The 24,578-nt window shown below is 37.9% G+C and overlaps 5 protein-coding genes and 1 non-coding gene across 8 annotated transcripts; 2 read left to right on the top strand and 4 right to left on the bottom strand.

The window, feature by feature from the left end:
- Positions 1 to 532: 532 nt before the first annotated feature.
- LOC114738950 (uncharacterized) lies at positions 533 to 2,517 on the bottom strand. Of its 2 annotated transcripts, none has more exons than XM_028927014.1 (3): positions 2,115 to 2,501; positions 982 to 1,324; positions 533 to 706 (listed from the first exon to the last, which is right to left on the bottom strand). In XM_028927014.1, the coding sequence occupies exons 1-3, from the start codon at positions 2,285 to 2,287 to the stop codon at positions 641 to 643; spliced, it is 582 nt and encodes a 193-aa protein (XP_028782847.1). In that variant the 5' UTR covers positions 2,288 to 2,501; the 3' UTR covers positions 533 to 640. The 2 variants fall into 2 exon arrangements, with proteins under 2 accessions (XP_028782847.1, XP_028782846.1); XM_028927013.1 differs by lacking the exon at positions 533 to 706 and adding an exon at positions 832 to 853 and having other exon boundaries at positions 887 to 1,324; positions 2,115 to 2,517.
- Positions 2,518 to 2,626: 109 nt separating this feature from the next.
- On the bottom strand, positions 2,627 to 6,669 carry LOC114738949 (calcium-binding mitochondrial carrier protein SCaMC-1-like). Its single transcript, XM_028927012.1, has 7 exons — positions 5,681 to 6,669; positions 5,181 to 5,598; positions 4,706 to 4,832; positions 4,438 to 4,553; positions 4,214 to 4,292; positions 3,517 to 3,750; positions 2,627 to 3,137 (listed from the first exon to the last, which is right to left on the bottom strand). The coding sequence occupies exons 1-7, from the start codon at positions 6,618 to 6,620 to the stop codon at positions 2,823 to 2,825; spliced, it is 2,229 nt and encodes a 742-aa protein (XP_028782845.1). The 5' UTR covers positions 6,621 to 6,669; the 3' UTR covers positions 2,627 to 2,822.
- A 1,663-nt stretch (positions 6,670 to 8,332) lies between these two features.
- Positions 8,333 to 10,210, bottom strand: LOC114738954 (protein IQ-DOMAIN 1-like). The gene is made up of 5 exons (XM_028927017.1): positions 10,139 to 10,210; positions 9,679 to 9,996; positions 9,367 to 9,556; positions 8,681 to 8,820; positions 8,333 to 8,575 (listed from the first exon to the last, which is right to left on the bottom strand). Exons 1-5 carry the CDS (start codon positions 10,208 to 10,210, stop codon positions 8,333 to 8,335), a joined length of 963 nt encoding a protein of 320 aa, XP_028782850.1.
- Positions 10,211 to 15,431: 5,221 nt separating this feature from the next.
- LOC114738968 (elongation factor 1-alpha) lies at positions 15,432 to 17,954 on the top strand. Of its 2 annotated transcripts, none has more exons than XM_028927033.1 (3): positions 15,432 to 15,494; positions 16,132 to 16,614; positions 16,725 to 17,954. In XM_028927033.1, exons 2-3 carry the CDS (start codon positions 16,153 to 16,155, stop codon positions 17,607 to 17,609), a joined length of 1,347 nt encoding a protein of 448 aa, XP_028782866.1. In that variant the 5' UTR covers positions 15,432 to 15,494; positions 16,132 to 16,152; the 3' UTR covers positions 17,610 to 17,954. The 2 variants fall into 2 exon arrangements, with proteins under 2 accessions (XP_028782866.1, XP_028782867.1); XM_028927034.1 differs by lacking the exon at positions 15,432 to 15,494 and adding an exon at positions 15,586 to 15,774.
- A 1,448-nt stretch (positions 17,955 to 19,402) lies between these two features.
- Positions 19,403 to 21,751, bottom strand: LOC114738951 (uncharacterized). The gene is made up of 2 exons (XM_028927015.1): positions 21,578 to 21,751; positions 19,403 to 20,281 (listed from the first exon to the last, which is right to left on the bottom strand). The coding sequence occupies exons 1-2, from the start codon at positions 21,648 to 21,650 to the stop codon at positions 19,626 to 19,628; spliced, it is 729 nt and encodes a 242-aa protein (XP_028782848.1). The 5' UTR covers positions 21,651 to 21,751; the 3' UTR covers positions 19,403 to 19,625.
- Positions 21,752 to 21,777: 26 nt separating this feature from the next.
- Positions 21,778 to 21,849, top strand: TRNAP-AGG (transfer RNA proline (anticodon AGG)). Its single transcript has one exon. It is a non-coding gene; the product is annotated as a tRNA-Pro (tRNA).
- The last annotated feature ends 2,729 nt before the right edge of the window (positions 21,850 to 24,578 follow it).

The raw sequence follows: 24,578 nt of genomic DNA, 5'->3' as shown, positions 1-24,578 counted from the left end.
GGGGGAGAAAAAACAGAGAAGGTGAAAACAGATATAACAGCTCCATGATACTTTCTTCTTTACTCTTTTGAAGTTTTTAAGATTTGTGTATGCATGTATGCAGAGTTTTGACTTGAGAAGTGTTTGTTAGGCTTAAGTCCCTCGCATCTATGCGGGAGATCTTCTTAAATAGAATCCTCTTGAAAAATTAATTAGTACTATTAAAGAAAACTCGCTTACTTTACTTCTATACGACACAGGAATAATATTCTTCAAATACAAGTCGACTAATTCTCACATTTGTTATGGTTCCTTCTACTTTTTATTGGATGCTTGGCATTGGCGCCCTGATTATCCTTCGTAAAATGCAAGCCAATTAAATATGCCAATTAATGTTGGTGAAAAATTCATATTTTTCACGTCACATTAATAACATATTATAATGCACAGCTCATTTTTCAAACTCATATACAGCACACTGGAAAATTTATTTAGTTAGCAATTAATAAATAAACATTAAACTACACAGACTATCATTCTTCTTCTGGTTTTCTTTTTTTTTTTTGGTGTTTTTTTTGGGGGGGGGGGGAGAACAATCATGTAGCATTATTGAACAATGTGCAGTTTGCAGTACTAGTTAAATGCTGCGAGCAACTAGAAATCACTCATCGATTGAAAAGACCACGCCATCGTTCTTGATGAAGCTGTGCGGCGTATGATCAATCACCTACATAAACAGAACCCGAGGTTAGGCTCATGACATGTAAATAGATAGAAGAAAACCAAGTGTAGCAGATGGTTATTTTGCCGCATCAATAGTATTCTCAATTCAATTGAACTTGAACTTAAGCCTTAGAATCAAGCCTCTTATGACCTTCAATTGATGTGTTATTCCGGTAAAGATTACATGACGTCCAAGGTTCCTTTGAAGAACCTTGCACAAGAACTAATGAACTGTGATGCATGAGAAACTTCAGATATAGGAAAGGCGAAAAGGCTCACATTTGTGTTGCTTAGCTCAAGATTGTAGAAGTCCATTGTTTGTGCCTTAAATAGAGGGCCAGCATGCCAGGTCCCTAGCTTAAGCTTCAGAAATTTGGAACCAGAAACCTTAAAAACCTGGACATCCTCGACAGCAGGAGGCACATATAGATGACCACAGCGTGATTGCACAGCCTTTTTGCTATTGTCGTCCTTGACTTCATTCGACTGAACAATGGATGGCTTAGCAACGCCAAGATACCAAACATGACCGCCAATTGACCCAAGGCACTGGGTCACACTTGCATGGTGCGTAATCGTAGAAAACTCAAGAGGACGATTTTCAAGATGCATAATGTAAAACCTGTCAATATGAAGGATTGGATCATTTTCAACTCCAAACGCATGCTCCCACCCCACCCAAAAAAAAAAAAAAGGAATATAAATAAATCTTATTTGATAGGATAGATTTAAGCTCTTCATAACTCAATCAGTTCTTCTCAATGTTGCCAGCATATCTTAGAAAAAAGAGCCGTGACCAAGTATTGCTTAAACTAGCTCCCAGAAACATGCTCCAAGAAGCGGATGAATGGATTTATGCAACATGAACGCTTCATTAGTTGTCTTCCAAATAACTAAAAACTAGTATTACATTTGTTGGCCACCAAACTCATCTCTATAGTTTGTTATCAATCCATCTTCGGTGATAAAAGAAATAAATCAAATAACATCTAATCGGTCACTTGTTGATCAAGGTACCTAGTACAGTAAATTTAGCGATACGTCCAGACTTTTAACTATGAAAGCAAAATAAACAGCCACTTGACTTGCATATTGACCTAGGTTAACAATATTAGTAAGAACCCAATAAAAAGTTCTGATTTCTTATGCTGCAGACTCCAAGTTTCTTCCCCACAACCAGTTTCAGAAAGGGTCCAACCACAATTATCAAGTCAGTCGAAATCGAAATCCTCAGAACTGCGAACCATGTCCACGCATATACTTGGATGTAATCCCGTTTAACAAGAAATCAATTGAACTGATAGAAGAAAATGAATTAAAAAAAAAAAAGGAGGGAGAGAGCAGAATCTAAAAGTCGCTTTCCGCATAACAGAAAAACAACACACTCATACGCAAGGAAGGTTATTAAGGACCTGGGAGTTCCACGGCTCAGGTCCAGTTGAGCGTCATGAGGACCGAACTCGTCGCCGTCCGGCGAAGCCTCGATGACCTGACCGTAGTCTTTGAAAGTTGAGGGAGTCGCGTCTATTGGCCTCAGCTTCACCACGGTCGGCGTCTCGGACTTCGATTCGTCGGAGGCGTCCATGGCAGGGCAGCTGATTCCTAGAGCGGCCTGGGTCAAAGACTATGGATTTCAATTTTCATGGGGGGTACAGAGGCCGCCGTTGGATATATGATAGAGTAATTGTGGTGGTCATGAATCATGATGCGATCAAATCGACATCAGGCATGTACGGGCACTAAGGCTTGCTCTTTAGAAGGTCTTGGGTTCAATCCGCTGTAATTTAATTTATCAGTTTTTATATTATTATGTTTTGTTTTATGAGTTGTAAAGTTTATCAAAGTTTAATAAATAAATAATCATAACCTTTAGCTGTTAAATAAATCCATTTACGATCAAGTCGATGCCAAATTGTTGCTATGGTTACTCCACAATAATTGATTTGAAAGAAAGAAAGGATTAACATCCGTAAACAAGTGAAGAAAGTGAAAGAAATGGCTAACTCTTGTTTTCAAGATAAAATTTGCAAGTGCAAATTGAAGTGGATCACAAATACGGATGGCAAACCACAAATGTACAGAACAGAAAGTGCTAGAGGGGGATGCAGGTGAATCAAGAATTAAGAAGCTTGGTCATTCATAATTCTAGTCATGGCCTTTCTGGCCAGCTCGTAGCCTGCAAAATTGAAGGCGCCAAGTGGAGCAACCCAGAAGAACCTGGGCACTGCTCCTTTATATAAGCCGAGCGGTCCCTCATGGCGGAGGATCGAGAGAGTAACTACGGCGGCCGACAGAGATTGACCTTGTGCGGTCATCATTCTGGTTTTGATTACATCCAATGGTGTCGTCATGACAGCGGTGAAGCCACCGCATAAAGCCCCGACAGCCACTGTCTCCCAAGGTTGCAGTTCCCGCCCTAGTAATTGCTGCACAGCCTTCAACACCAGCACCACACTCTACTCAGTACTATCAGAGATGATGCGAAATACTAGTCACAACATTGAGCATGGTGATTCATTCCGGTTAACATATATATATATGTATGTATGTATGTATGTAGCCATATATGCCCCAGTTCAACGCCACAGAACACACACATGCTTCAGTCGTACCCCGATCATCATACAACGCTAACTCCTTACAACGGAATTTCTTCATTGAACGGGGAACCATATTTTATCTCTACAGAAAGTTATGTCAGCTTGTTACAGTGTATGAATACGCGCGTCTGGATGAATGGAAGCCTATTTCATCAATAAATAAATACGAGTATATCGATATGAAAAAACTGAACAAGGCATTGAAGTTATGTACCTTCTTGGATTCCTCATAAAGCCCGCTGCCGGCGACATAAAACGGAATCTCACGGCAAAGGGTAGCTACAGTTCCGCGAAAGAAACCCCCGAGTCCATGCTGGCGCCAAATCCCAACGGTAGCCTCCCCCACATTCTCAAAAAGACTAGCCTGCAATTGCTGCTTTAACACCTCACAGGGTATACGTGCCGCCGTTCCCAAAAATGTGCTGCACAATGATGTTATAGATTGTATCTGCATAAAATACTAAGCATTTAGCATGATGGATTTGAAAAGTAACATCAAAAAATATTAAATGACATTTTAAAGGACAGCACCAACCACAGTTTAACAAATTAAGCAGTCATGCTCAATGAAAAAAATTCATCATTGTCCAGGACAACTTTGTTTTAACTATATTGTTAGAGGGAAAAGCAGAGAAGCTACATAGCCAGAAGTGGTTTGTCCAATCTTAATTCATTCATTAGGAAGTGCAGATGGTCCACAAAAGACTCTGGTGGGACATGCACGTCTTAACAATTATCTGAACGCCATTCATCCCTTCAAATTCCGCCAAACACTCCCTAACTACTGAGGAAATTTACTTTGTTCTCCAAAACCTAAACAATATGAAACGAGGATGAAAGAGATATAGTAACCTGACCACGAACTAACTAGCATATAAATAAAAGAAAATTAGAAGAGTTTTACAGTAGACCTGGAAGTTTGGTAATGTCGGAGCAGCATTTATCAGCACTAGCCTACTTGCTTCAGATATTCCAGTTCGCAAGCCATGGCTGCATTATCAAAAGGGATCATGAGCTTACTAGAATAATAATACTGTCATTGCTGAGTGTAAGCACTGATGAAGCTTTCCCCTTTCATTTTCTGCTTTTATTACTTCAGGTGTGAAGATGTGGAGAGTATTGGAAAGTATACAACCTTGAAAACTGTCCCAGAATTGCTGGTATTGACCCCCGGTATAAACCTCTTGCTCCAATTTGTGGAAGCTTAGAAATGATTTCAGGTAAGGTTAGGGTGGATGCTTGTACTTGAGTCTAGCGTACGAAACAAGACAATGATGAGCTTTAGTTGTGTAAAAGATCCAAAAATATCAGATAAATGAGAAGATGGAGTTACTAGCAACACTTAAAGCATCCAAAGCATCAACATTGTTAATAATGTAATGAAATTGTTAGCAAGAATACACCTTGATTGTGTCAACTGGATGCATTAATGCACAAGACATGGCACAAGAAAGGCCCCCTGCCAGCGCCGATATTAGAACACTTTCAGCAGGCTTTTCAACCGGTGGTGGAACAGCAACGCCAGTACCCCTGAAGGTATAACCATTGGCAACAAGAGTTTCTAACATAAGCATTGAATCTTAGTCATTGGCAGCTAGTGAGAGTTGGGACAATAAGGAAATCAAAGTACTATGTCCAACATTTTGCATTCTTTCTAATCTTGTTGCATAGTTTCATAATTCCTGAACCCTTGAGAAATTATTCTTGAAATGAAAGAGGAGCGCTTAATCCTCTCACGACTAGAGAATACAATCAACAAACCTAGGATCATTCAAGATGAATCAAATACTTAGTGGAGTAAGGATAATGAGATCAGCACCGATGGAAAAGACAATAAAACGGTTGATGAGTAGTGTATATATGATTATATATATCTACCTTGGATCCTTTTGAAGACGATATGGGGGGAGAAGAAGCATAAAACTGCGGAAGTGTCCGTAGGAGATAGACCCTTCAGTGTCTGCATTCAGAAATCTCGTCATAGCCTCTGCATTGTCTTCGTTCGCTGGGAGTCCAGCATTCTTTAGTGATTTCAATGTTTCACTCTTCGTAAGTGTCCCAGACTTGCCTAGACACAAAGAAGTATATGCACGAAGAATTGTTGGCTCCTTCTGCTCCATCACAGATGAAAACTGTTTCCAACCAAAAGACCTGCAAAACAAGTGACTTTTGGTACGGGACATAAATTCATGAGCATATCTTGGTGGCAATTTTCTCATTCTCATTGCGACTTTCAGATCTTCCAGAGTTACTTGCCCATCACCATCTCTATCCAACTCCTCAAAGAGCCTCCTCCCTGTAAGAATATGATGATGCAAATAGGGATTAGCACATATAAGAGCATTCGAGTTGTTCTGCCTCTCGTTGACATTGCATACCTTCGCCCTCTGTATATTTAAAGAAGTCTTGCGTCGAGGATAGCTTGACATCGGGATTTTCTTGTAGAAGCTCAATCAATTCTGCCAATGAAATTGAGGAAGCAGAAGAATTAATTCTTCCCATTTCTTCCCTGATTTCAACAGGAGCGCTGCCATCTTGCTCTTGTTTAGCTGAATGGCTTACTTCTATTATACTTGATGGCACACCGCCCACTTTTGCAAATTTTAAATTTCTTAAGAACCTATTTGCATGTTGTCGGTGCCTTTCCAAAATACTAGTGATGAATGCTTTCAAATGACTAAAATCAGATGAAGGATGCAGCAGATTAGTCTTTTCACGGTCACTATCGTTTCCCTGCAATCCTTGATCCAACTTACTAAGATTTGGAGTCAAGCGATCGGAAATAAAACCTATTAAGCATTCGAATGAAACACGATGTACCCCCTTCCTTTTTACATCCTTGTCCCGAAATATCTCGATGGACTGACCGTTAAATTCTGTTTGCTTCCATTCCCATGGAACATTGGACTTCCGGTACGAACATGGATAATCTTCAGCGTCCATTTTCTGGAATCGCTTTTGTCCTGATTCGAAAGGAGTTGGCGGCGACTGAAGAAAGCCATTAACCAAAAAAGACCAGTTGACAGCAAACTGAAAACAGTTGGTGGAAGGCCCATCCTCCTTAGTCAACGCCTTCTCTTTTGACCGATCTCTTGAATTCTGTAACCCCCTCTTTTGCTCATCTTTAACCTTCTTCACACCACAGATCTGAAACTTACAACCTTCGCTCACTTGGGCACCATTTCCCTTATTCTTTGGTCTCGCCAAGCAAGGTTCAAACTTTGCCATGGGCTGAATGCCCACTTCCAGTGGCGAAAGCAATTCTTTCACAACCTTAACGGAATTAAAGAAAGAATCAACAGGATCTTTGGCGGACATCAGTACTGACTAACCGTTTGGAGACACGGCGGCCTACGCAATCTCCTTCTCTGTGCTAGCAATAACGAAGTTGAAAAGGCACAAAATTCAAGTAGACCAATACAGTTGAAGGAACAGATAATGCATCACATTGTCATCAGGAGCTATAAAGCCCAAAACTAGATCAGGTTTTCTTGGTCACCCATACCAGTTCCAGTTCCAGTTCCGGTTTCGGTTTCGGTTTCAGTTTCAGTTTGACTGTTGGAGTTTTAGCTTTATGAGACTGCCTTAATTTTTTTTTTTTTTTTTTTTTGTGTTTTAGGTGAAATCTACAATCTTTTCATTCTTTTAGGAAGCTTTGCTGCGTACGAAAGCTCGCTAATAGTTGGTGCATGTGAAACAAATTAAACATAGATTCTTTCCTAGAATTTTTTTTCTTCCAATTTTACCATAAGAGACCTCTTAGATTGTGAGTAATGCAACAATCCAATCTCCAACTGCCCAAGTAAAATTGTGACGAGAGTGTCATTATGTTTTACTTAACATAGAAATTGTCAAGCTTTGAGACGAGGCCACTTTTATTGTGATGATAAGTATCATGATACTCATTCCTACAGTAAAATCTAAGTCATTTAAAATTGGTTTTAATAGTTTAGATTTAAATTTTTTAACTAGTGATTTTTAGATAAAAAATTTTAAAAAAAAACTTACAGTTATTTTGGATTATGTACATATTAAAAAGAAATTTTTTTTTTGAAAAACAAAAACATTAAATATTAAATATCGACTATCTATATTAAATTTGAATGGTTGAGATTGATAAGCATCACGGTGATGAGCACTGAAATTGATTCCGCTTTGAGATTGACCTGTTAGCTATATCTCCCATGCCATGGATGAAAATATTTAACTAATTACATCTTGTTGATCGAATAAATTATAAAAATACATGTATTTTTTTTGGCCAATAAAATACATGTAATTCTGAATCATGAAAAGTTGAATATTTATCTTTCAATAATGACAAGAGCATATATTTGAAATGTGAGTAAGGAGACATTCTGTATAAGGAAGACATTTTTATTGTGTGATAATTAGGTGTATTTTGTTTTCATTTTAGGATAGATATAGATATATGTACATATATAAACCAATTTTAAATAGTGAGTATCTTTTTAATTGAAAGTTGCTGGGGGGGGGGGGAATTGATCGCTTATCTTTATTTTCACGTTAATATATACGGTTTGATTCTTTTTTGGAAATTGCTTGGTAAACATTTTAGAATCATTTCCTATGTTATCAAATTAAAACTTAATATGGCCATAAAAAAAAAAAGCCACGTTGGCAATAAAGGCACTCAAAAAGAAAATAAAGCTGGTGCACAAAAAATAAATTAGCTTATGGGGGAAATGGGAGCAAGATTAATTTGAATGAGCTTGAAAATTACAGAACCAGAAATAGCAAATAAGTTGAGGTGGACATGAGTTATGAAGGGAAGGAGAGAAGTAACGAAGAAGAAAGCATTCGGTGACGGAGCGGTTGGCCAGGAATGAGTTATGAGTGTGAGTGAAGTGGTGGCTTGTGGTTATGGCGGAATGTGTGGATGTGAGGAGGACAAGAATGCCTCTTGGAAGCAGAGGGAGAGAGGGCACATAATTTGGAAGAAGGTGCAGCACAAGACTTGGACTTGGCCTTCCCTGATGCGCTGCCCGCCACTCTCTCCTCATCCTCTCTCACTGCCAATCCCCCAATGCTATGCCTCCGATGGTGCTGCCCTCGCCTTGGCTCTCCCTCTTCAATATCACTTGAATGGTGGCTTGGTTTTTGAGCCACTGAACCCCGCTCCTTGCCGCCACCTCCATCTCACCCCACGCCCCTCCTCCCATCCATCTCTCCCCCCAGCTCCAGCGCCAATCTGGGTTCGTGCTTCCCATCAACGTCCTGTTTCCGCTCTTTGAGGCCTTCTTCCATGTTTGCTGGTTTTCCCACAGTTCTTATTATTAGCTTTCGTATGATGCTCTGTCACACTCATACAAACTCAATATCTCTGCATTATTTACGATTTAATTTAGAGTCTTTACCTGATGTAAGGATGAGTAAGTCCGAGCCCTCTCCCTTCTCACAGCTGCTTCTCTTCTGTCCAGCAGCCTTGCTTCAATTTCTTCCTTAGATTTCGTGCTATCATCCCATTCTTCTCCAATCTGCATTATTGCGTTCCCCTCTGCAATTAGTCCAAATTATCAAAAGCAGTATCCATCACACAAGATCCATTCCCAGCCTCCTTTTAACAGCGGAATACAAGCGATATCTTATTAACCGGACGTGCGTGCCCAAAATACCAGAAGGAACGAGTCATCCAAAGATGTCAGCGTTGTAATCACAGAACCTTAAATATACAAACTAAGCAGACGCCTGGCCTGAAAAATTCACCGACTCATATTTATCGTGAGGAGATTTAGACATTAATTACGTGCTGTATGTGATTGAGAAGTTCAATTTGAGGGCGAAAGGAGAATAATAAATCGATTGTCAAAACTTAACCCTGCAAACAATGTACTTCACTACATCACATTAGCCACTGCCACCACCAACAAAAACAACAATAGTAGAATCTGGATACGATAGAGGACACATTTTATTAGGCTGATCAAATGAAAATTCTCCCTGTAACACACACTGCACCATATAGAATCTGCATTAAAAAGCTAGAAAGTATGAAGAAAATTTACAGTGATTTGCGTCTTGTTGAGTTCCTTCTCATGTTTACGCTGCAGCTGCCGCTGAAGGGACTGGTTCTCGTCAGACATTCTAATTCTCCTCTCACAAATCTGAGATTTCACCTTTGCAAGAGTCTGCATGCATCGTAAGGAGGCTACTGCTTGCTGTTTCACAGAGTGCCCTTGCATCAATGTTCTCAACCTCATCAGCCCTCTTAATGCATGCAATGTTGTTCTCGCCTAAAAACCCCAGAAACAAGACAAAGTTACATTCACATACATATTACTCAAGCTAGCTAGTATTGCTGCAAATTGTATCAACAGAAAGGAAGCTGCTCTTTTGAGAAGGCACATCCACATACCAGATACCCTCGAAATGCCGTCTGAATTTTGATAGCAGCTATTTCTTCCTTTGTCTTCCCCAGGTAATGAGGCGGACTTGTTAGATGAACATTAACCTCTTCATTAGTAGCCTGTGCGTCATCAGCAGTTGCAGCATCCGCTGTAACAGCAGTAGGGGCATCATCTACTGGATAATCTTGCTTGATCTCTTCCTGACCAGTGCCAATAGATGGAAGAGGAGGGGCAACATCAAATACTGGTTCTTCTTTGGATGAAAGAGGTGGTTCCAAATCTGCTGGTTCGGCAGACCATGTTGTCTTCAGCTTATTGTGGTTTTTCTGATTTTCATTTAAAAGACAAAAAAAATTGTGATGAATTAAAATCTGCTGTGATTTCCGAGCAGAAGCGTAAAATTTACTTTCTTCTTTTTCTTGCCAGAGATAATATGGGACAGTCACACAAGAAAATAATATAATAAACCTGATATTTCTTGGAATCAGCAGGACTGATAACTTTCTTCACTGTAGAAAACCAACCCCATTTTCTAGCCATGTCCTAGCATTTATCTTTGAAGACGACGACAACAACAAAACTTTGTGTAAGGAAAATAGTTACAGCAAGGGAAGGATGAACAAGTGCTAAGAGTTACAAATCTCAACAGAGGGAATAAGACACGGACATTTTAATTTCAAGTAATACACATTAAATCTGAAAGATTCTACGTGCCGCTAAGTGCATGTACGTACACCACCAAATGGTCAGGATGCAGTTCATATATTTATGAAAGTAATTCGTGTATATGCAGCAAGCAAGTCCTGATCGATCTTACATATATACTGTATAAACCTGGTGCGTATATAACTATTTCTTCGTTGAATTCAAAGCTAGCTAGGTAGGCTAGCTGTCAAATGTAAGCCAAATTCCATACTTGCATGGTACTGTAAAAGGAAATTAGACACGAATTTGAACAGAAACTCAAATTGGTAAAGGCAAGTCTTTAGATTCTGGAAACTGATATGCGAATAACTAGCATGCATGTTTTAAACAATACTAAAGTTACAATATGATAATACCTTTGCATGAAAAGCGAGATGTGGGGTTATGGGAAGCGAGGTAATTGTTGGGCGTTCAGCCCCAGTGCAGACGAGAAGTTGATGGCCGGGCGTGAATATTGAAGGGAAAACAGAGAGGGACCAGAACTTGGCCAAGAAACCTTCAAAGGGACCAAATGCGACGGTTACACTAGAAATCGTTGGGTTAGGAGAACCGAACCTTACTTAATTACTTATTGTATTTACTATCTTTAGAAATAAAATAATAATTGCTACAGTGGAACAAATAAAATATTTTACTAATCCCCCCCCCCCGGGTGTTGAATATCAGATAAAGAGCCTGTCTGCATCGTAAATTCCATTATTTATTATGAAATATAAATTTTTGCATTGAAGGCAGAAGTTTTTCCGCTGGCTGACCAATGTCTACAAGCCTAACGCTGACATAGTTCAAACACGTGGAGCCAACCAGTGAGTTTCCATTAAACCAAACCCGATAAAGTAGCACGAAGTGATGGCTGCCCCCTCACAGCACATTTTGCCATGAAGCATGCATTTCATATTTACCTGTATTGTCGTCACAACGTACACAACAACAAAAATATATATATATATATATATATATAGTGCCAATGTCATGTTAAAATATAATTTTATATTATTTTACATCTTTATTACTGCTCGTATCATATGTTTCAATTTATAAAATGTTTTCGGAATAAATTGCGAAGACCAATAAATCTCATTAAAAATAGTTAGAAATCTTAATATTTTTAGGAGATATAAAGTTTCAAAAATGCCCTTTATTTAACACTAACTCTTAATTAAGAGGGTATTTTCGAAATTACAAAGTCATTAATGAATCATATATATGTATAGGTAATAATACTTCTCGTGTGCATATCAGACACCCGGGAGTAGATTTCAATCCTATAGACTCATGCCCATTTGGTGCTGAAATGGAGGGATATTGCTGAGGCCCGGAAGCGGGGAATGAAGAAAGTAGCCTTCTGCAAGATCCGTTTGAAGCAGAAGTCGAGAAACTCTTTCCCTCCGTGATCTCCCCGTCTACAGTCGGACGATGATTTCACCAAACAAGACCAACACAGATTGCCGTCCGATCACAGGGACGACCACAACAACGATTTCCTCGAGTTTTTCAGCCAAGACTTGACTGCTGCCTCAGGCTCAGCCCATTCATAATGTGAAAATTACATCCTTTTTTAAGGCAAAAGCATTCCGTTCAAAGGCCAGAAACTTGAAGGGAGTGAAACGGGGTTGAAAGAGATTAGGATGCCGCCGACCGCACTGTTGCCGCCGACGGAGCTATGGGCAGCGGGAAAGAGCAGGTGGAGGAGAAACGGAAAAGGGTAGGGGAAAACGCTGAAGTGCTTGCTGGCTGGGTTTTGCGAGAAATAACGTAGCAAGAGCTCAGCGCATGTCGCATGTCATTGGCTAGTTTTCATTTCTTGCAACCATAATTAAGGATATTTATGAATTTAAGAATTAATTAAACATTATGATCGTCAAGTTAGTTTTCATTTCTTCTAACCAAAAACGTGTCTTTAAAAATCCCTTAATTATATTCAAAACCAGAGGCAGTAGTATATTTTTTTAATAACAACGGCCTCGATACATCCATCTCTATTGGTCTCAATGTCAGATATGAAAATTCCAACAAGAAATTACTTCTTCAATAGAAATAACTAATAATCCCCCCTCCCTTTTTTTAGTTGTTGTCTTTTTCCGTTTTCTTTTTGGCATTCGAAGGACCTTTCTGTCTATAGCATGTTTTCGTTTACTCAGGTGCTTGGATATTGCTGTCAGTTTTATAAAGTACAGCCGAGGGCATTTTTGGAACAATAGAAATAACCATAATTTCTATTGGAGGCCTATGTAGCAACATAATTTCTATTCATGACCAAAAAATTCTGAAACTTCATTGCAAGTTTTTTGGAGCAAAATGAAATTAAATTAAAAAGCAAAATATCCAGGTTACCTTTAATATTTGGGGGGAAAAAAGAAAAAGAAAATAGTCTGACAGGGTTTTACTCTTAGTCTATTATAATAGAAACCAAATTTCATCTGCCGCATAAAAGTTGGTTTGTGTTCTCTATGCTCTGTTCTCTCAGCATTCTCAGTTCACATTTTCTCGTTTCTGATGAAGGTTATAGTCATATTTGTTAGCATTCTCTCATGTTTTCTATGCTTGTTCGTGTTCTCTTGATACAAATCTCGTCTCCCTATAATGTTTTTTACTACTCTATGCTTAGGTGCACTTTTTCTATTTGTATTCTTTTCACATGCTCTCACTAAAAGTCCCATCTCTCATTTTTGTTGGTAGTGTTTCTATTGTACTAATTTCAAAGAACTAATGGGTACTTTCAATTTTCAATTGGTTATTGATATTTGTTGGCAATTATAGTAATTGCTATGCTATTGCCAATGTCTTTTTGTGTTTTTTGTAGTATACTCTGTTTTGTAATTTCTAGTTTTTATGAGTCTTGCTGGTACATGTCTCTAGTATTAAAAATTGAAGTAAAGGAAAATAACAAGTATATTTACTCGGGTAACGAGTGAAGTTAGAAAATTTACACCAAGAATTAGTTATATTTATAAGTTAATCGTAGCAATTTCATGTTTACTAGTATAACAAGTGAAGTTAGGCAATTTTATAATAACAATTAGTATATGTACGAAATAATGGTAGTAAATTCGTGTTTGTTGGTGTAACAATCGAAGTTAGACCATTTACAACAAATATTAGTGCATTTACAAGTTGATTGTAGGAAATTTATGCTTACTGGTGTAACAACTAAAGTTATGGTTCACTTTGAGTTTTTAATGTTCTATGTGTGCAAAATTATCCATGGTCTTATTGTTGTGCTATAGTAACAACTCAATTCGTTGAGGTTGGAGCTATTATAGTTGCATATGTTGAGGATTACTTTTTATTCTTAACTCAAGAAATTTTTTTTGGCAAACTTGTGATTCCAATTGAAACACACGACTTTTCTAGGCCAGATTCTCTTCGATATGATGGGTACACATCTCCTATCTTCTTGCAACCACTATTGACTACTTGTCATTTTGGAAGGCCTAGAACTCAGAGGATTGAATCTCAATTCCAATAAAAGAGAGTGTATCATTGCTTAAGATATGACGAAGCTGGTCATACTAGAAAGACTTACAGGAATCCAAACACTACGTGTCTTTATTGGTGGACATAGTCTTTTCTAGTTTCGTATACAACTTTTATATATATATTATATATATGAATCCCAAATGTATTTTGGGAATGGTTAGGGAACCACCTATGACAACTCATTTAGGTTTTTTGGGTGGGTTGGAATTCACTTTATGTAATGCCATGAATAATGGTAAAAACTTTCATGATGGTACTTGGTGATAAGTTATCTCAAGTACTGTAGTGAAATTGGATGGCAAATATATAAATATATGGACACATTTGCAAATGGACGTGTTTCTGTTGTTAATCTACATACCTTGTTACAAATTTACAAATTCCTGTTGAGAATAGTCTCTTCCAGGCTTGTTAATTATCATGTTCAACTTTTTCAATTAAATTATACAACTTGCAAATTGACGTATTTTTGTTGTAAATGTACGTACCCTCATTGCAAATATGCAAATTCCAATTGTGAATAGTCCCTCTCAAATAGTTAACTTTTCCAATTAAATTAGCCCACTTACAAATGGACATATTTGTATTGTTATTTGTATTGCAAATTAATTTATGTATTCCTTCTCTTGTTGCAAATTCTCAAGTTTAATTATGAATAATTCCAAATTCTCAAATTCCTTGAATAATTCCTCCCACACTTGAAAGTTATCAAAAACTTTTCCCATTAAATTAACTTACTTGAAAATGGACATATTTTATTATTAATTTATGCATTTTTGTTGCAAATTCTCAAATTTTAGTTGTGAATAATTTCTCCCACACTTGTAAATTATCAAAAACTTTTCAATTAAATTAATTTACTTGCAAATAGACGTATTTCTGTTGTTAATTTATGTTTGTTGTAAATTCGCAAATTCCATGTATAAATAGTTGCTCCTATATTATAAATTATCATGAACTTTTCCAATTAAATTAACCCACTTATAAATGGATGTGTTCCTGTTGTGAATTTATGTATTGTTATTACAAATTTAGGAATTCCACTTGTGAATAATTTGCGACTGCGAAGCCTCTCGTTCAAGACTTGCAGGAATGATGACGAAGGCTCTCCTTACTAGAACAGTGGCGACGGTGAAGGCTCTACTTACCAGAGCAGCGAAAATGGCGAAGGCTCTCAGTAGCGATAACGGGTGAAACCTCTCATTAAACATGAGAGAATGCTAACAAATATGACTGTACACTTTATTAGAGACGAGAAAAAGTAAATTGAGAATGCTGAGAGAACAGAGCATAGAGAACATAAACCAATTTTTATGCGGTAGAGGAAATTTGGTTTCTATTTTGAGAGATTGAGAATAAAACCCTATCAGATCATTTTATTTTCTTTTTCAAATATTAAGGGCAATCTGGACACTTTGCTTCTCAATTTAATTTTAGTTGGACTCTAAAAAACCTGCAGTGAAGTTTCAGAATTATTTGGTCCTGAATAAAAATTATGCTGTTACATGGGTCTTTTAATGAAATTGTCCCTACCACAAAGATCATCCTCATACCCTGCCCTTTCCGCTTCACTGCACTGGGCTCTTATCATTCTCCCCTGCGGCTAGGGTTTTAGCGCTGCTGTTGGATTTTTTCATAGGTTCATTTTCTCTGCCTTCGCCTTTCTGCCTTGCCTTTCGCTTCTATCTTTAGACATTGAGAATCTTGGATGGTTTTTCAGGAATCTTATTTCTATATTATCTTCATTCAATAAATATCCTTTTTCATCACGTGCTGTCCATTTAAAATTTATGTTCATATTCGTGTGCGATTATTGTTTTCCTGATTTTTCATCCTTCTTTGGTAGTTTCAACTCTGCTGGCAGTGTTTAGCTCTTATTGATTCAACTTTTGGGCCCACGTCTTTTTCATATTGTCGTGGTAAGAGGTTTTGTGACCTTCTGGACTATTGCTTCGGTCAATGAATTGATCTCCTTATCGAGGAGGATCAATGCATGTCTCGATGCCATTTTGAACTAATCGTTCGATTGACTATGTTTAAAATATTCATTGGGCCGAAGGAATTTTCTTCCCCCTGCTAGACTATGTGTGGCCCTTCTGATTCGCCTTTCCTTTTACTTTGATTACGTAATCTAATGCAATATTGTTTTCTTGTGTGTCTTATGCTAATCATATGTATTTGATTATGTAAGCTGAATATGGATTGGTATTTTACATTGATCCGTGTATTTGAAATATGTTGTGGGTAATTTGTGATTTCATTTTTTATTTTGGCAGTTGATTCTAGTTTAAGCTGCAATGGGTAAGGAAAAGAGTCACATCAACATTGTGGTCATTGGCCATGTCGACTCTGGGAAATCAACCACCACTGGCCACCTAATCTACAAGCTTGGTGGTATTGACAAGCGTGTTATTGAGAGATTTGAGAAAGAAGCTGCTGAGATGAACAAGAGATCATTCAAGTATGCGTGGGTTCTTGATAAGCTTAAGGCCGAGAGGGAACGAGGAATTACAATTGATATTGCTTTGTGGAAATTCGAGACCACTAAGTACTACTGCACGGTCATTGATGCTCCAGGGCACAGAGATTTCATCAAAAACATGATTACTGGGACATCCCAAGCTGATTGTGCTGTTCTTATCATTGATTCTACAACTGGTGGTTTTGAAGCTGGTATTTCGAAGGATGGACAGACCCGTGAGCATGCTCTCCTTGCTTTCACCCTTGGTGTCAAGCAAATGATCTGTTGCTGCAACAAGGTTTGTGTTTAAGCCTCATAGATCTATGCACTCTCACTTCAGTGAAGTCGAGTTTCTTGATACTTGAATTAACTATTAATTGCTCTATTGCCTTATAATCTTCATGACAGATGGATGCTACTACTCCCAAGTACTCCAAGGCCAGGTATGATGAAATTGTTAAGGAAGTGTCTTCATACTTGAAGAAGGTTGGTTACAACCCAGACAAAATTCCGTTTGTTCCCATATCTGGCTTTGAGGGTGACAACATGATTGAGAGGTCGACCAACCTCGATTGGTACAAGGGTCCAACCCTACTGGAAGCTCTTGATCAGATCCAGGAGCCAAAGAGACCTTCAGACAAGCCTCTTCGATTGCCCCTTCAGGATGTCTACAAGATTGGAGGAATAGGCACTGTCCCAGTGGGACGTGTTGAGACTGGTATCCTGAAGCCTGGTATGGTTGTGACTTTTGGTCCTAGTGGACTGACAACTGAAGTTAAGTCTGTGGAGATGCACCATGAGTCTCTCCAGGAGGCACTTCCCGGTGACAATGTGGGATTCAATGTTAAGAATGTTGCAGTTAAGGATCTCAAGCGTGGATATGTTGCCTCAAATTCTAAGGATGACCCTGCCAAGGAGGCTGCGAACTTCACATCTCAAGTTATCATAATGAACCACCCTGGTCAGATTGGGAATGGCTATGCCCCAGTGCTTGATTGCCACACTTCCCACATTGCTGTCAAGTTTGCTGAAATTTTGACCAAGATTGATAGGCGATCTGGTAAGGAGCTTGAGAAGGAGCCTAAGTTTTTGAAGAATGGTGATGCTGGTTTCGTGAAGATGATTCCCACCAAGCCTATGGTCGTTGAAACTTTCTCTGCGTATCCTCCCCTTGGTCGATTTGCTGTGAGGGACATGCGTCAAACTGTGGCTGTGGGAGTCATCAAGAGCGTGGAGAAGAAAGATGCTACATCGGCCAAGATCACCAAGGCTGCACAGAAGAAGGGCAAATGAATTGTCCGGGTTTCTTTACCAAAGGAAGTGTGTGATTTTGGTTACAGTGAACGCTGGTTTCTTGTAGGTAATACACCTTTCCAGAGTCAAAGTGTATGGTGTATTGTTTGTTGTTTGAATTTTCCACCCTCGTCTTGCAACCTTTGTTCCCAGAACTGGGTTCTTGATCGACGGTGGCGAGGTTGAGTCTGTTTCTTGGTTTTGTTTTGGCGTTTACATTCAGCCGCCGCAATGTCAAGTGTCTTTGATTGAACTATCATTTTTGTATGGACGCCGCGGGCTAGTCTGTTCAAGTGTTGGCATTATATTATATTTCTGTCCTATTTCGTGATTTTGGGGGGTAAATGTTTGCTTCCGTTCTGCGTTCGGCCGCTCGCGCTGGTGGTGCTTTTCAAACTAATTTAGTTTTTATATTTAACCCTGGGTTTTGATGTCGCTGATGTCATGAGGAATCCTGCGTGAAAAGTTCATCTCCGCAAATGCTGCGGTTACGGTTTCTTCTTCACTGCCACAGCTTAGTGATTCAATATATGCTATCATTCCTTGTCTCTAAATATGATGGTGACAATTAATAGATAAATTTACAATTAGTAATAATTACTATTGCTATTGATTATATGGTTCATTTATTATCTTGTCAATTTTAAATGAAGAAATTATTTGAATATTGTGGATAAGACAAAAATCGCGTTAGAAGAATTATTTATAGTTTGGGCAGTAGCAATACTAAAATCAATTTCACATGAAAGAAATAGCAACTAATGTTGTCTTAAACTTCTAAAGTAATAGATAAATAGAAACAATAACCTTATTTAAAAAATAATAAAATAATCATTCTCTTATTCATCTTAACAGTTAAAATTACCAATTTTAACTTTTTTGTCAAATTATTAATAACTTCAATATAAAAAAACAAATTACAATCATGAGCTATTAGGTGTTGAATGCATCTGTAGACGTCATTTAGTTTTGGGAAGCACTGCTCGTAAATTACCCGTGATTCTATAAGCAGTTGGTCATAGTTTTCTTCAAATGAGAAGTCATATGGTTTGCAAATTTACATGCCATTCTAAAGCACAATTGAGCGGTTCACCCATAATTTTCTAATAGTCGGACACCACAATGTGGGGAAACATACATTTTTGTGCACACTCCAAAAATATTTATGATCATATTTCATAAATTATGATTAAATAATAATTTTAAAGAAATTTACCCTCACTTCAAGCAAATACTTTATCATGATAACTCCTAAAATGGCATCATTGATATTTGATAATCATCAAAAGCGTCATCCTCCTGATCTCTCAGGCTGCCTCATTCAAGACCCTAGGCTTGCATACCAACCTCATATTTGACAGACGGTGAGCACTGCAAAACAACTATGGTGCCCCGACTAGTTTTTTCATCTCTTCTATATCAACTCTTCTACAACTCTTCATTCATTCATAGCATATAAATAAATGAACAGTTGAAGAGAATTTACCTTTCCACTATTGAATTAACCAATTATAAACTTCGTATGGAGAATGTTATAAATTTGTTGCCATCGGATGTTCCAACCCAAGAAGGCAAGAAGATAATAGGCATAGATTAAGTCGTTCATGCTAACTTATGACCTAATAGAAACACAATATACTTCATACATGAATTCCCCAATACTACCAACAACAATCATGACCAGGGCACCATAGCAGCAGCACAGCAACATTAAAACAGAAAGTGCCTCCAGATTCTAAGGTGTAGAATCACACAAAGAATAAGCACTAATTTGAACAACATAAAAAAAACCGTAAAATAAAAGTAATGCTCCAGTTGCATCAAAATACTAGAGCATATGATGTTGCAAAATGCCACTCCAAGTGAGTTCCATACAAATCAAATCTCAAACATGTTATTTTATCGAAACAAAAATACTGGGACAGAAACTTAATCCACCGATGGATATTGACCCAGGGATATCATTATCATCCTTAATAGCAAACTTTCTGAGAGTTTATATCAGTGTGTTTCAAATCACAAGTTTTTGAAAGCTGACTCCTGAGGTACTTTTTGAGGTGTCAATCTTGCCAAAAGCGCCTTATTATGGCAATGATCTGCGTCAACAAAGTAATAGTTCCCATTAGCCTTAAATGTTACAAAAGGTCTCTGGGTGTTGGGTAGACGAATGTCGGCAAACTTAATCGTCTTGGGCACATAAGTTGCCAGCCATGACATCATCTCCACCTCAAAGCTATCTGAACCAGGCTGCCACCTGAGTTTGTGGATGTAAGGGCTAACAAACCAGTGAAGTGCAGCCGTTGTAGAAGCACTGAGGAATATTACGGATGATGCTACTGCACCCTTCAAGATGACATTCATATCAGGGGATGTCATGAAGGTTATGACAGGACCCAGAGATACTGAGAGGCAGCAAGTTGAGAGAGACAACAGTTTAACTTTTTTTATGGTGGATGAGATAGGACCGTAATAAACAACTCCATTTTCCTTGTCATGTTCACCGGATTGTCCTCCTCTACCACGAGGTCCAATGCTAATCTTGTCGTCTTCCTCTGTCGTCACTGATTGGGATGCCCATCTCCTTTGGACAGCAGCAAGCTGCATGGAAAATTCGGATGCAGGATTGGCGCTGATGACACGTCTGCATGTCCAGGAGCTTGAACGATGATAGGCTGACGCATGGAGGCAAACGTACAACATAAAATAAAAAATCATATCATTAATTTCCAAATTCCAATAATTATACTGTGAACTTACAGAGACAATATTCCAGAAAAAGACTTGTACATACATAAATTTAAAATCCATGACTAATCGAACTACACTAAATTAGATGCAGTTCAAGGTACCAGACAAAAAGAACCAAGATTTAAGACTAACTTCTCCAAACATATGATGCATGATATAAAAGGTATAGAAAGTGGGCTATCACATGCAGGGAACTATTAAATCTAGATATGCAGTGCAACCAATAAATAAATGAATAAATAAATAAGAAAGAGTTGACAGAACCTATCATTTTTTTACTTATATAGATTAGACATCTTCGAATAACTGAGGTACTAAACTTTAGATGTAAATCTGTGGCATATTACACACATAACATACCTCAGAACAAATTCCGCAGCAAAGGAGAAATCTAGCAATATTATTTGGTGACCAAAAGACAACCACATGGGTTTCAAACCTGGATTTTCCGAAAGTAGTTGCCACATACAATCTGGCAATTTTTTTTTTTTTTCGCCTTTTTGTGCTGCGGAATCCATAACTAGAATTAGTAGGCCTTGGTAGAGTTCCGTCTTCACGTCAATTACCAAGAATGATTAAAAATTATATTCCCCAGTGGAAGAACATGATGCTCGGCACATTGTTTCAGACGAATCAGTGAAAATAGCGGATTATAAATTTAACTCCTAATGCACATTGAACTCCGTCAGACCCAAAGTAAAAGAAGCTCTATAATCTAAAACTCTCGCATTACAATTTTCATTATAAGGTTTTACCAGCGGTTGGAACAATTGCTATCTGTCGCTACCATCAAAATCTCGTACCTAGCTATAGAGCTTCTTTCATCACAAATTCAAGCAGTATGTTATGGAGGCTAGATTATAATGCTTATCTAGACTAATAAGAAAATCCATCGTGGCGGGTATTCAATGCAGTTCACTAGTAAATGCTGAATTTCCCAGTATTTAACCAGAAGGACTAAGTTTAAGCCGCCTTAGGTTAGTTTGTAAACTTGCTCTTATCTGTCTTAGAGAATAAGAGTCCATAAAGAGAACTCGAAAACGGCGATACAGAGCGATGTCCGTATCTTTTCCAGGCAGAAAACTAGGGATTTCAAACGTTTAAGCATATTCCCATTCCCCATAACACTGATGAAAATGGGAACGCAAATTTACATTATGTTGTAGGTCATTCACAAAACACACAAATGGACCGGTAAGGGAGAGGGCGAAGAGAGAAACCTGAAGGGAGGAAACTGGAAGTGGAGCGCGTCGCCTGCGATCGGAGCAACTGGAGGAGAGCCGCTCTTGCCATTGCCGCACGCTGCCGATGCCGAATGAAACCTCGTCGCAGAAAGGCCCATTTCTGCTTAATGGGGAGGAGGGATTTAGTTTCATTTATCTTGTGTATATAAAATTTCTAGAAGCAAGCCCATCAAAACGGGCATTTGGTCTAGTGGTATGATTCTCGCTTAGGGTGCGAGAGGTCCCGAGTTCAATTCTCGGAATGCCCCAGAGCTGGAGCTAATGTTTCGCTTTTGTGCCAAACGGTGTTTTGGGCTCTGTCGTGCATTGCACCCGCATGGCAGAACCCAAAATCCCCAGACGCTGCCTTGCAAGACCTATGATGAGGAGTTGAGGGCCCAATCTGCCGCTATTCGTAACATTGTCCCAAACCCAAGCGGGCATTGCTCTCCATCATCTTCAGCAGGGTTATTCCCAAAGGGCTCCTGGGCAGTCAAAACTACGCTTTAATCGCATGGTTTATACTTTAGGTCAAGACAGTACCTGCGTTCAACATTCTAATGTTTTTTTTTTTTTTTGTCTTTACATTGGATACACCAAATAATATTTTTGGGTACTAGACACGTCTTAAAAAAATATTTTGAGGTGCTGAATATATTAAAAAATATTTCGCAATGCTGGACGCGCCTAAAAAAATATTTTAAGGTACTGAATGCACCATAAAATACTTTAAAGTGTTAGATACATTCGAGAAATATTTTGAAGTGCTGAATGCACTTTAACCCTATACTCCCTCTATCTCTTATTATAAGATCCAATTTTTTAAATGGGTCTATCTCTTTTTATAAAATCCTCTTTGAGTTTGTCTAAACATTTAATACATTATTACCTATTTTACTCCTAATTTAATACATTTAATATGTTTTCTTTCTTCATTTATCTCACTATTACTCTCTCACATTTACCCATTTATATATAAGGGTATATTTGAAAAAAAAAATTGTATCTACTATATATTACTCCTCCGGTCCTTATTATAAGACCCAATTTGACTTTTTATTTGGTCCTAATTATAAGACCCAATCCATTTTCTCTCTTATATTTATGCATTTTTTTCTAAGATAATCTTTCTAATAATGATAGTTTTAGCCAATATACTTAATTAGCAAGGATATTTTAGGAATGACAACACTTATTTATTATAAATAACCAACTTAACTTACTTCCTTAATCTCCTCAAATAAGTCAATTGGGTCTTATAATTAGGACCGGAGGAGTATTACTTTTAACCAATATTAACTGTTTTCTTAAACAGCACAATTTAGTTAAAAAGATTTTATAATAAAGAGGTGGAGGGAGTACTTTATTATGACATTGGACTCAATATTCGAATTCAGTGAAATTCCAAATAGCTGCAATTGCGGTGATTAATGTAATGCATATGGTTTAATGCTAATCGACTCATAATAATATTAAAATTATTCCAACACAACAATCTCCGCATGTGCCGTCATTAATTAGGTTGAGGCGGGTGGTTGCTGTTACGTTGTAGAAATTAATAGGGTGTCGGTGGATGCCTTGGCAACATACACTAGCAAAACTATATAGTTCATCCGTTTTATTTACTCATATACACTATCATGTTCTAAATCTCAAGATATAACTACTGCCTTCGGTTATAAGAGGTAGATAGTGTAGATTTAACACGACAAATAGAGACAAGGGAGAGTAATATATGGGTCCTCCCACCCCCATATGAGTATTCTGTGAACACCTCCCTGTTGTATGTATTCACTTATTCATGGATAGTCTTGCCGAGCGGGGTGTTAGAGTTCAACCCTATACATTTGGCGTGAGGTAAATGAAAAGGAGGAGAAATTTTTTTTTTAATGAGCTCGACTTAAAAAAAATTAGATAAATACGATTATAAAATTTTGATAAGAAGAAGATATAGAATAAAAGAGTAAGAAAAATTAAGGGTTAAGATACATCCAATATCTTGAAATATTTTGTACAATATTCAGCATCCTAAAGTATTTTTTAGGTGCATCTAATAATACCTTGAAGTATTTTTTTTTTTTGCATCAATACTGGATCCACCAAGAAAATATTTTTAAGTGCTGCGCACACCTGAAAAAAATTTTGAAGTACTAAATGCATCTTAACCTAAAAATTAATCAAAAGTCTTTTACCCCCTTTTCAATTTTTTAAGTAAATTAAGATTATATACCATATATAAATTAGGTAAATTAGTTTATAAAAATAATAAATGTAAAAAATAAAACGAATTAAGATATTATATTTAGAATCACCTCTAAATTACAACTAAGCTGTATATTGAAGAGCACAAGTCTAGATCCAGAAGCAGTGTTAGTTTTATTTTGGTAACAGAAGGTTTGTCTAGAGTGGCGGAGTAACTAATAATAATAACTAGTGCAGGTCATAAACGAGCTCAACGATAGATGATAGATGTTGGTGCAGCGAGCGATAGACAAGTACAGGCTCAGGAGTTGTCTTTTGCGGACTGACACCGGACATGCAGGAGAAAGATAAAAGGATAATGAATGAATCCAAGAAAGACAACAACCAAGTTGGCAAACTCATAATTCTACTTATCATTAACCCAATTTCTTCCATCATGCCATCATCTCCTATCATTCCTACTTTCGCTTTTTAACCTTTCAAGGCAAGACAATGGAAGTATTTAGCATGGCCCTATCCGCGCAGTAGCAACGTAGATGATATATGACGAGACTGTGCTTCCATTTTAGCATGCCAGAGGAGCTCTTTTTGCTTTCCCTATTTCCATATTCTTTCCGCCAAACACGTCCCAATGCGGACTTTCAAAACAAATAAAAATTAATGTCATCAGCACACATCCATGCATGATTCTACTTTTTTCTCTGCAGCTGGCAAGAAATCCCGGCGCAGCACCATCTTTAATGTGGTGTACCAAACCATGTATCTAACCATGAATGATAGATTTCACACATAAGTC

The sequence above is a fragment of the Neltuma alba genome, unplaced genomic scaffold (assembly GCF_004799145.2).
Source record: "Neltuma alba isolate B1F8T4 unplaced genomic scaffold, ASM479914v2 tig00013730_pilon, whole genome shotgun sequence".
In the NCBI taxonomy this organism is placed as follows: Eukaryota; Viridiplantae; Streptophyta; class Magnoliopsida; order Fabales; family Fabaceae; genus Neltuma; species Neltuma alba.
Note: the sequence above shows the minus strand (reverse complement) of the source record. Positions and strands in the feature narration are given on the sequence as shown.

Excerpts from the sequence above, each read along its gene's own strand:
- LOC114738951 (XM_028927015.1), bottom strand. The coding sequence starts at position 21,650 with ATGGCAAGAGCGGCTCTCCTCCAGTTGCTCCGATCGCAGGCGACGCGC. Across the intron at positions 20,282-21,577 it reads TTCCAGTTTCCTCCCTTCAG|CCTATCATCGTTCAAGCTCC; the intron begins GTTTCTCTCTTC and ends TCCATGCGTCAG.
- LOC114738949 (XM_028927012.1), bottom strand. The coding sequence starts at position 6,620 with ATGTCCGCCAAAGATCCTGTTGATTCTTTCTTTAATTCCGTTAAGGTT. Across the intron at positions 4,554-4,705 it reads ATCCAGTTGACACAATCAAG|ACTCAAGTACAAGCATCCAC; the intron begins GTGTATTCTTGC and ends TTCGTACGCTAG. Across the intron at positions 4,293-4,437 it reads ATTCTGGGACAGTTTTCAAG|CCATGGCTTGCGAACTGGAA; the intron begins GTTGTATACTTT and ends TTGATAATGCAG.
- LOC114738950 (XM_028927013.1), bottom strand. The coding sequence starts at position 2,287 with ATGGACGCCTCCGACGAATCGAAGTCCGAGACGCCGACCGTGGTGAAG. Across the intron at positions 1,325-2,114 it reads CTGAGCCGTGGAACTCCCAG|GTTTTACATTATGCATCTTG; the intron begins GTCCTTAATAAC and ends TCATATTGACAG.
- LOC114738968 (XM_028927033.1), top strand. The coding sequence starts at position 16,153 with ATGGGTAAGGAAAAGAGTCACATCAACATTGTGGTCATTGGCCATGTC. Across the intron at positions 16,615-16,724 it reads TGATCTGTTGCTGCAACAAG|ATGGATGCTACTACTCCCAA; the intron begins GTTTGTGTTTAA and ends TCTTCATGACAG.
- LOC114738954 (XM_028927017.1), bottom strand. The coding sequence starts at position 10,210 with ATGGCTAGAAAATGGGGTTGGTTTTCTACAGTGAAGAAAGTTATCAGT. Across the intron at positions 8,821-9,366 it reads CCTTCAGCGGCAGCTGCAGC|AGGGGAACGCAATAATGCAG; the intron begins GTAAACATGAGA and ends GACTAATTGCAG. Across the intron at positions 8,576-8,680 it reads CTTACTCATCCTTACATCAG|CAAACATGGAAGAAGGCCTC; the intron begins GTAAAGACTCTA and ends TGGGAAAACCAG.